This window comes from Sardina pilchardus, chromosome 3 (genome assembly GCF_963854185.1).
Source record: "Sardina pilchardus chromosome 3, fSarPil1.1, whole genome shotgun sequence".
NCBI classification, from domain to species: Eukaryota; Metazoa; Chordata; class Actinopteri; order Clupeiformes; family Clupeidae; genus Sardina; species Sardina pilchardus.
The window spans coordinates 20531554-20542957 of NC_084996.1; the positions used below are offsets into that span (position 1 = coordinate 20531554).

At 43.0% G+C, this 11404-nt stretch overlaps 1 protein-coding gene across 2 annotated transcripts in view; it reads left to right on the top strand.

Moving 5' to 3' along the window:
- Positions 1-10218, top strand: part of LOC134077002 (alpha-tectorin-like) — a 32846-nt gene extending 22628 nt beyond the window's left edge. For both annotated transcript variants that reach the window (XM_062532336.1, XM_062532337.1), the window contains 14 exons: positions 6-604; positions 900-1464; positions 1562-1758; positions 1864-2073; positions 2206-2394; positions 2523-2812; positions 3065-3333; positions 3539-3658; positions 3757-3941; positions 4225-4385; positions 4528-4773; positions 5744-5906; positions 6451-6553; positions 6857-10218. In XM_062532336.1, the coding sequence (XP_062388320.1) occupies positions 6-604; positions 900-1464; positions 1562-1758; positions 1864-2073; positions 2206-2394; positions 2523-2812; positions 3065-3333; positions 3539-3658; positions 3757-3941; positions 4225-4385; positions 4528-4773; positions 5744-5906; positions 6451-6553; positions 6857-6972 (3413 nt within the window). In that variant the 3' untranslated portion in view covers positions 6973-10218. The remainder of the gene's footprint in view (positions 1-5; positions 605-899; positions 1465-1561; positions 1759-1863; positions 2074-2205; positions 2395-2522; positions 2813-3064; positions 3334-3538; positions 3659-3756; positions 3942-4224; positions 4386-4527; positions 4774-5743; positions 5907-6450; positions 6554-6856) is intronic.
- Positions 10219-11404: the final 1186 nt, after the last annotated feature.

Genomic DNA, 11404 nt, shown 5'->3' on the forward strand with positions numbered 1-11404 from the left:
TATAGATGCAACCTGCCCAACTAACAGCCATTATGAGCTATGTGGTACGTCCTGCCCTGCTTCCTGCCCAAGCCTGTCTTTCCCCTTCCTGTGCACACAGCAGTGCCAGGAGGGGTGCCAGTGTAATGACGGGTTCCTCCTGAGTGGGGATCGCTGTGTGCCACCCACGGGTTGTGGCTGCCACCACGGCGGGCGTTACAGACAGAGTGGAGAGCGCTACTGGTACGGTGAGGAGTGCCAGTTCCTGTGCCAGTGTAATGGCATTACTGGGCAGTCACATTGCACCGCCTCTTCTTGTGGTGCTCAGGAGTCTTGTCGAGTCGTGGATGGACAGTATGGCTGCCATCCCAAACCTGAGGCCACCTGCTCGGCCTCTGGAGACCCACACTACACCTCCTTCGACAGACGCACCTTTGACTTCCAGGGCACTTGTCGTTACGTCCTGGCATCAGTTTGCAATGGAACACAAGATCTACCTCACTTTCAGGTAGAGGCCAGGAACGAGGCATGGAATGGTCTGCAAGTCTCCATCACTGTGGCTGTTTACGTCAATGTGTCTGGACATCTCGTGTACATCTCAAAATACAACCAGGGGACTGTGCAGGTGAGGGTCAAGTTATTTTTTGTCGGATTATTTTAAGGTAATCTTTAGTTGCAGGGTAGTGTTCTTCTGTCATCAGTGTAAAATCAGTTTCTGAATCTGTCATATGGATGAGGCCTCATTAGGCTTTAGTTTGCACAACAAATGCTGAACAGATTTGTTAACAAAAAATTAGGATAAGTAAGCCCAAAGCAAGCCTTTACAATCTATCACCTCTGTTTTGTATACACCCTTTTCAAACACAATTGTTAACAAGTTACATAAAATTATGTCTCACAAATGATAACTCTGACTTCAGGTGAATGGGGAGACAAGAAACTTGCCAATCGTTCTTGATCAGGGAAGAGTGTCAGTGTATGCCAATGGGCTCCACACATTTGTGAAAACAGACTTTGGTCTAACTGTCAGTTATGACGGCCGTTGGGTGTTGGACATCACAGTACCATCCAACTACAGTGGAGCTACATGCGGTTTGTGCGGTAACTTCAACGGTTTCCAGGGTGATGACTTTACAGTCCATAACGCCAGTTCAGGCTCTGTTGCCCTCTCTGTCTCTGAGTTCGGGGACTACTGGAAGATTGATGACGGCATTCCCTGTACTGGAGGATGTGGAAACTCCTGTCCAGTGTGTCAAGACGACTGGAGAGCCCGTGCCATGTGTGAGCTACTCAGAGCTAGCAATGGACCACTGAGCTTCTGCCATTCCCATGTGGACCCCCAGCAATTCTTCAACGACTGTGTGTTTGACGTGTGCTTGTCTGGCGACAGAAGTGAAGTCCTCTGCCGTGCAATGGAAGCATATGTCAGCGCATGCCAAGCAGAAAATGTCATCATCTACCCCTGGAGACAGAACTCCACCTGCCGTAAGTCTCCAGGCCTTGACTTGCCCTTATTATGTTTGTGGTTTGATTGGTGGATTAGAATATTTGAAAAGTGATAAAACCATACCTATATCAACAGAAATGGAGTGTCCAGAAAACAGCCACTACAATCTGTGTGGCACAGAGTGTGGGCACACCTGTGCCAGCAGCATTGATGCCAGCTGTGACAGGACGTGTGCTGAGGGCTGTTTCTGCGATGATGGATTTGTGAGGAGCGCGGGGCGCTGTGTGCCTGTGGAGCAGTGTGGCTGTCTTTATGACGGCTTCTACTTTGATGTAAGCAGAACCTGACCAAGAGGCTGACGTGTCTCACACAGTGATTTTATTAACTCACTTCTATTAGCAAGTAAATTAAATCTCAGTGTTATTTGTGTTTCTTAGATCGGAGAACAGTTCTGGACACAAGACTGTTCGCAGCGCTGTGAATGTTTTGCCCCCAATGACCTTCGCTGTATCCAGTCCTCTTGCCCTCCCAGTCAGGAATGCTCAGTCAAAGATGGCCACCGGGGTTGCTATGGTCACCTGTCAACCTGCACGGTCTGGGGAGACCCTCACTACTTCACCTTTGATGGGGCTGTGGCTCACTTTCAGGTAGAACAGACAGTACAGAATTCTAAATATGAATAGAAAGTGAGATCCTAAATATGAGAAAAATGTCTCTAGATGTTTCTGGAGGTTCTCGATTCTGACATTTCTAAACATGTTATAAATATCCAACTCCAGGGCACCTGTGCTTATGAGATTACCCACACCTGTGGCAACATGAGTGATGATGCCCTGGCCTTCCGTGTAGTAGCCGCTAACAGGCACCGTGGCAACTTAGTTGTGTCGTTTGTGTCCACTGTGGATGTGTGGCTCTCTCAGGGAGGAGTTCAAAGCCACATCAGCATTGGACAGAACAGGAGAGTCAAGGTACCTCTTACACTGCGGAACTTCTCTGATTGTGCACAAAAGGGTACAGCCAGTGAGAACATGTTTTTGAAGTTTAGTATGCAACCATGTCTGTCCCACCTCACCTGTAACTGTCTGTTTTTTTCTAGGTTGATGGTCAAGATAACAATGCAAACAGCATTCAGGTTGGCTCCCTGGCGCAGTTGACTCGTGAGTCAGGATTTGTGGTTGTGAATGCCTCAGGAGAGCTAGTGGTCCAGTTTGATGGTCGTAGTAGACTGCTAGTCAGACTGAGTCCAGATTATCACCAATCTGTATGTGGAATGTGTGGCAACCACAATGGCAACCCAGCAGATGACAAAGTTCTGCCCAATGGCACTCTGGCCCAGACTGACAATGAATTCGGTCAAAGTTGGAAATCAGATGCAAGCAGTCCTGGGTGAGTTAGAGTTATTGGAAAAATGATACATTTGTTTAGAATTCCAAACTATAGAATGAATTGACTGACAATAACTAGATAACCTTCGTGCTCAAAAATGTGTAATATGTTAACTGTTTGGCAGACTGGCCTAAAAATCTGAGCGGTTGTTCCTTTATCTTAAAGGCAATGCTGCCAGGTACACTTTAAACTTCACACAAGCAAAACTTCTTACTACTACAGTACTTATTTCTTTCTCGTCACCTTCCCTAGATGTGGAGCCAGTGACCGAATTGGAGACGACACGTGTGTATTTGAAGCAGAATACACAGATCTGTGCAGCATCATCACCAACAGCAGTGGCCCATTTCAGCAGTGCCACCTACATGTTGACCCACAGGCCTACTTCACTTCCTGTGTGTACGATCTCTGTGCCTACACACCAGCCAATAGCATGCTGTGCTCAGCAGTGGAGGCCTATGAGACAGCTTGCAATGTGCTGGGGCTCCACACACCAGAATGGCGTTCTGCACTGCATTGCTGTGAGTACATCAGGTTCACATTACTTTCACTGTCTGCCTCACTATTACAGTGATGTGTAGATGTAATACAACGTAGATATTGCATTAAAGATCAGGCATGTGAGCCTGTGATTATGTAAGCAGTAAGCACATAATTGCCCATGGCTTTGTGTAATTACTTGATTTTGCAATTAAGCAACATGTGTCATCATGCATTCTTGAACAGCTGCAGTTGACCCTTGTGAAGAGCTGGACTGCACTGAGGATGAGTGGTGTGGCCAGAAGGATGGAGTCTGTGGCTGCTTCTGCAATGAGGATCACCCGAGACCTCATCCTGAGTGCTATGGTAAGGGTTCATAAGATCTATTAATGCTGCTGATGTTGACATGGCATGTTGAACAGAAGTGTTTTAAATGTCATTATTTCCTCCACCCTCTCTCTCAGACTCTCAGGAGTTCTGTTCCAGCAGCACAGGCACCATGTCTTTGTCTCGCTGCCAGCTGTTTGAGGCAGGCTTCTTGGCTGACTCCCTCCGCCTCAATGACCCTAGCTGCAACGGCACACTCCAAGATGGCAGAGTGGAGTTCCTCTTCGACAATGACAACCACATTTGTGGGACCTCACTAAAGGTACAACAGCTTTGCCCTCATTTGAATGCAACATTCAATTGTTTTTATTTTAGTATTTTTATCCAGAAGAATAATTACTGATCTTGGTGATAGTCAGTACAGTAAGCAATTACATACAGAGCTCTTCTTTGGTGTAGAATTATCGTTAGGTATTGTTCTGTGAGCAAAGCCAAAAGATCTTACCTCTGGAAGTCCTCCAAAGAACAGTCTAAATATCATATTCGGCAGAACATCATAGTTGTCATGGACATTTACCCTGTGTGTGCTGTGTGTTGGTCAACAGAGTAACAGCACCCACTTCATCTATGAGAACTCCATCCATGGGGAGGCCAACACAGCCAGCGGTCCCATCAGCAGAGAGAGACAGATAAACCTGCTCTTCAGCTGTGTCTACCCCCTAACACAGACCCTCTCCATGAATATAGAAATCAACCCACTGGAGAGGTTTGTTCTTCCCTCTATCACTCCATGTTCATGCTTTACTTCATGTTAGTTTGCAGTGCCTTACCGCAGTGATCAAACACAATCATAAGACTTCGTATGAACTGAATTCTACTATTCATCCTCTATGTGTTTGTTTCTTCAGCCAAATTACTAAGAAGCTACCAGGAGGGGAAGGAAGCTACCATGTCCGTATGATTCCCTATGAAGATGCAGGATTCTCCCATGCGTTCTCTGGGAGGGTGAATGTGAGAGTGAATCAGCAAATCTACGTGGCTGTTCAAGTGGATGGAGTAGATAGCCGCCAGATCGCCATAGTGATCGACTCCTGCTGGGCCACTCCTGTCAATCAGCCAAACTACCACATCCGATGGGACCTCATCAGAAACGAGTAAGAAATGAAGACCTATAACACACCTACTGCTAGACTCACCTGCTCTTCACCCTATTACCAGAATATCACCTGTTCTTTACCCTAATACCAGACTACCACCTACTATAAAGTAACAGACTAGTAGTTGTAGGGGAGAATTGGCAAAAAAAGAGATGATTTGATACTATTGCGATATTTGGGCCACGATACGATATTATTGCGATTCTTGACATTGAGATACAACAAGTAATGTGATTCGATTCTCCGATATATTGCTATTCACGTCTCCCATATTATTCAAAGGCATTACAAAAAATGAGGAAAATAACATGGTGCATGTCAACGTCCTTACTATTCGGTTTTGTTGAAACCGAAATACACCCACACTTTCGTGAAAGTGAAAGAAGACGGAGCGCTTTTAAATGTGAGGCCATTTTTGTTTGAAATTGCAGTTGAATGCACAACGAAACGCTACAACAAGTTGCACCTTGTGGCCGTAATAAGCAATTTAATGTTATCAGAGTAAACCCTGAGTAAACTCGACTCGAATAAAAGTAAAATAGATAATCGAATTCTATAATTAAGTATTGCGATACTTTGAGCTTCTAGTATCAATATAAGTGCGTGCATTGTATATTGCGATACTGAACAGAATTGATTTTTCCCCCCACCACTAAAAAGTAGTCAGACTGAGGTTTGATCCCTGAACCCACGGTGTGATTATGTGGACAGGAGCATCTGCTAAATACCAGTCAACTACTACCTGTTATTTTCCGTACTACCAGACTATCACACCTGTAAATTAATAAGGTCCCTGCAAGCACATGTGCTTAAACCTCATCAAAAATTACTCTGCGGACGACGCTCTTGTAAATTATAGGCATTGATATTACAGAAAGGATTCCTATTTTGTCTTCCTCCCCTTTTCCAACCCAGAACACATAAGCCTTGCTGTTGTCATCACTTGGATGTGTGTCTGTCTCTGTAGGTGTGCTAACCCCAATGACAACACAGTGGAGCTGGTGGAGAATGGGGTCAGCACAACAGGCCGATTCTCCTTCAGGATGTTCACCTTCCATGCAAACTCCTCCAGGGTTTACCTGCACTGCAGCATCCACCTGTGCTTGATGGCAAACAATGACTGCACAGCTGTAAGTTCAACACATGCAAACCACAGCAGGGGGACATTGTAGTAGTGGCAGCATAGTGGCTAAGGAGCTAGCCTATCAAGTAGTAACCAGAAAAGAAAAATCCCTGGCTTCCGGGTCCATTATCATCGAATCAGCGGGAGTGTTCGATAAACATAAGCCATATTTGAATCGTACGATTTAGCCAGATCTGAGCAGCGATGCAAGATTGAATGCACTCACTGTTTTGACAATTCCGAATCAGGAAATCAGGGAATTTTCTTCCTGCAGATACAGGTCTTGTTATAACCTCTCTTTACACTTCTAATGGTTTACAGAACTTTGGTTTGTTTGTAGAGGCCTTCACCAGACTACCACAGAAGTGTATTAGCATTGTCTGGGGTATAAAATAGCTTTTTTACATGCTCCCTGCCCCCTTAGCATTTACTGTAAGTCCATTCAGTGATGTTTAAAGTTGTTAACTACAGTAAATAGACCTTAGGTTGTAAAAAGGACATCTATTCTGAGCTGGTCCAGCAACATTTCCTCTTTCTCTTCCTGTTCACAGCACTGTTACCCAGGTTACCATCAGAGGCATCGTCGTTCTGTTGACTTCCATGACAGCGCCTCCATCTCACTGGGGCCTCTGGTTTTGGTCAATGGCAATGAAGGTAAACAATGATGATTCAACATTGACTGTTGTCCTTCATTTACTGTAATCATTGTAGTCTGATTTTTTCCCCTTTGTTCCAAATGTAATTCAGCAATATACTGTATGATGGCATCCATACCTTTAACATCTGAGGAAACCATTGTGACACTAGTTTTGCTGGTGTTGTTGCAGTTTGTCAGTTTGTTCACCTGAAAACAATTGTCTTTGTTATCGATACCAGAAAACTACCCTCCTATTAGCAATATCGGACATTCCGCTATCTATAATCTCAATTGTTTTTTTTTTGTGTGTTTTTTTTCAGAGGGGAGAAACGTGTTTGTCCCGCCACCTGTGAGGGTGTCTAAGGCCTCGGGTCTGACGGCATCTCTGATGGTCCTGCTCCTGTCTGTTCTCCCTGTCAAGGCTCTGCTCATCTAACACACAACAAAACAGCGCAGCTACCCCACAGCTACACAACTTAACACAACACACAGCACAGCTACACAACTTAACACACAACACAGCTACACAACTTAACCCAACACACAGTACAGTTACATTACAGTTACACAACACAGCACAACACATACACTGTAGCACAGTTACACAACACCTACACACAATGCAACACAACATACAGCACAGTTGCACAACAGCTACACAACACAACACACAGCACAGCTACACAACTACCTGGCCTGACACACACACTGGTTCACATCATGTCCCTTTGTGTCTATTGAAAATATGTTGTTTCATTCAACAGTGATCTTAGGGAGACAAGTATGCACATTGCACAATTGCATTCGGTGTCTTTGCAACACTCAGTGAACAGTAGGCCTAACCATAGTAATAGGAATAGGCGAAGGGCATACTGTATGGACCAACAGAAAAGTCAGTCTGGTTATCTAATTAAACTACACACACTGTGTTGTAAAATTTCTACAGGGTTTTCCAACACATTTTTTTACAGGAAAGTTCCTTTCAACATTTTAAGATGTACAAATACTGTGATGTATGGGCTTATATGGAGTGTTCTAGAACCCTGGGTTTTTTTCAGGATAGCTTTGATTTGTTCTTGGTCATTATAAGGGCCATCTATATTGTATACTACATATCTATGCTATCCAAATATGACATGTATGTGTATCACTTATATGATGTAATAAAATGTACATATTAGGGCCGGGACTTTAGCGCGTTAATTACGATTAATTAATTACACAAACATTAATGCGTTAAAAAAAATTGACGCATTTTAATCGTATGCCTATTTATTTTTGCACCGCGGAACGTTTCTCACTGGATGAGTTTCAGACGGACCGATTATACTGGAGCACCAAGTAACGCGCATGAGTTCGGTTCAGACAAAACAAACCACAGTGGCACAGTGAACATGAACAAAGAAGCTGATGTGACCGCGTTGGTTTGCCCTGTGGATGGGAAATGTTGTTACAAAAAACGAACGGATGGAAGCGTAGATAAGAGCATGGTTGTGTGCAACCTATGCAACAAGGACGTATCACCGCAGGTATCACCTCAGTGCAAAACATAAAGCAGCTAGCTGCTAGCGTGGACAAAGTATTGTGATAGGCCTACTCCAGACACTTGAGGGAAACCTCTGAGCTTTATTTATTAAACAAATAGCAACCGAGTTGCTGTTACAGCCACAACTCACGCTTATAACAGTAATCCACCGCACCTAATTCCATGTCCAACTTTCATAGACCTAAAAGAAACTTCACACTCAGAACCGCATACAAGCACACACGCACACACTTAAACTCCGCCCCCCAGTTCCCCTTAAAGCGACACAACAATTTCATGAACTCAACTCAAGGTAACAGGTGACACAATTAACAGGATATCACAGTATTATAGTTTACAGAAGGTCTACCTATCTATAGGCTACATGAATTTCTGAAAATGTACTATTTCTAAATATGGTATTGCTACACTTTATGGCAAAAATTGCACTGGTCTGTTGGACTTATTAATAAACAATATTTTTGTTGCTTAAGCTTAGGCCTATGTATTCAGTCATTATCCAATGGTAGGCTATACTAAAAATCCATGTGAAAAAAAATACTTCTCACTGTTCTCAGGTCATATATTTATATACAATTAAAATGCGATTAATTTCGATTAATTAATTACAAAGCCTCTAATTAATTAGATTAATTTTTTTAATCGAGTCCCAGCCCTAGTACATATGTCTTATATTAACCTATAAATAAAGGGAAAAATGTGTAAATGTATGGTCCTACTCCTGTTCCATATCCATATTTACGTGTCTTATCACTGTCAGAGCACACAGTCTCGGTACAGGGAGGTAAAGTTTAAAATAAGACAGACAAATGGGATATTACACCCAGATAAAAGATCCAAGGTTACAGTGGCGGCGCTAGAGATTTGTTTCTGCCGGTGCTATGCGGGAGCTTGGCTCGCTGAGGGTGCTATGATTCGACGGGCAACTGAAAAGAGTCACAGGCACAGAAGATTAGAAAACTTAACTGAACAGGAGCGGGAAGGGGACTCAGGAGGAGACCAGGAAGGCATAGGAGCAGGCATGGGGAAATGAAGGAGAGGGAGGCCAGGAGTCAGGCTGAGCAGAGAACACTTCAAGGAAGTCATCACAGATGAGGCCAGACAAAGACAGAGGAGACAGGGGTTTACATAGGGAGTGAGTCAGAGGTGCAGGTCATCAGTCTATTGGGGGATGTAAATGGAAGATAGGAGCAGGAGAGGTAGGAGAGAGGTAGGAGTTTTGTGGCTGGGGGAGAAGTTGGAGTGACTGTGAAAACCACAATGTGTTCACCACAGAAAGCATGTCAGGAGAAATATTTCTTGTCATACTATTTAGAGGAGATTGCCTGGAATCTGGTAATATCAATAGACCCCAGAAATTTGAGATGGCTAATTGTATAATTCTTTTGGAATTATGGGATTGTGTTCAGTGTGTAAAGACCTTCACTGAAACCAACACATTCACATTAAGGTCCCAAGGTTTTACTCAGATTAAAATACACTGATATCCCCAAAAAGCCTTACTTAAACCAACAGACACTGCTCTCCCCACAACACCTTACTCAGTCAAAAACACACTGATGTCCCCACAAAACCTTACTCAGTCAAAAACACACTGATGTCCCCACAAAGGCTTATTCAGTGAAAAACACACTGATGTCCCCACAAACCTTATTCAGTCAGAAACACACTGATGTCCCCACAAAGGCTTATTCAGTCTAATACACACTGATGTCCCCAACAAAACCTTATTCAGATGAAAATACACTGATGTCCCCACAAAGCCTTATTCAGATGAAAATACACAGATGTCCCCACAAAACCTTATTCAGTCTAACACACACTGAAGTCTCCATTGATTCACACTGGAAAGTTGGTGTGTTACCTTGGAGACAGGAGGCTGCTTCCTCAAGTTAGGGAAATAGTCATATTTTGTTTTGGTCTTAGCCTACTCCATCTTATCAACTCAGTGATCAGTGGTGTGATCGGTGGTGCTTCTCTGAGCCCAGTCTGTGTGAGAAAGGGAAGTTCAGGGCAGTTTTGATACGTCATAGAGGTCAGAACAGAAAACAGAAATTGTCTGCTCAGTGTACCTCCACTGAATATATGGGTGATTGCTTCGCCAGTAGTGTGTGTAATAAAATTTTTCTACCTTTGCATTTGACTGTCACATCGCTGGCCTTACATTCAATTTTAGCATGGTTGGTTGCTTGAGATGCATCACATGTGTGAATGGTGGAAAATCCCAGACACCTATAAAACTTTCTTACGCACAGATTTGATCTAAGACCGTGCGTACGCTCAAATCCATGGCAACGCTCAGATTTATAAAGACCGTCTTTGACGTGGAAAAGTGCTTATCTCCACGTCAGGTTCCAACCTGACGTACGACCATTTCCTTGTGGTAGTGCCAGGGTACTGCAAGTAATCTGAGGTCCAAATGCGATGAATTCTCAAAATTCCAAGAAGACCAACGATCTCATGTAGTTCTCTACCATATGCATGATCAATATCAGCAGAAGTTGTAAGTAGTAAGTAAAGAAGTTAAAGTTTTAACTAATTCTAAAAGGTTGGAAAAGGAAAGTGAAAAAATCCTATAATATTGTAGTGGAGGCTAAAAGTGGAGGCTAAAAGTAAGTAAACGCAGTTTATTCACCCCAGGCATTTCAAAAATAGAGTTTATCAACCTCTCCAAAGACGTATTCACCTATTTCAACTTTTAACATTGAAAAAGCACACTGTATTATCTGCATTCACAATATGAACACTCATCAACACGAACCATTTAATCCACCAATCTTGAATCTATCTATCTATCTATCTATCTATCTATCTATCTATCTATCTATCTATCTATCTATCTACCTACCTATCTAGCCTATCTATCTAGCCTATCTATCTATCTATCTATTTTATAAACACTTGATAATATCCTCTACCATAATCAAACATTCTGAATCTGAATGCGTTATGAAACGGCGCATTACCGTGATCACAGAATTCATGGGTTACCCACTTCTTATTTTACTACTACACCCGTGCCATGCATAGGCTATATCTTATCTATTTCATAGCATTCAAAAAAGCAGGCAGGCCATAGAGTCATCTATATATTTAATGTTCCCATCGATATTGACCATAAAGTGTCCATTTACGCTTGTTTAGAAGAGGGAAATATGACTTGCGTTCATGATATTCCAAGCTCCACAACAGAAGGATAATATTATAATGTAGGCTATATATGGACAGGTATTTTTCAGCATCTATACATCGCAAATAGACATAATCTATAGATAGATAGATAGATAGATAGATAGATATTTTATTGATCCCCAAGGGGAAA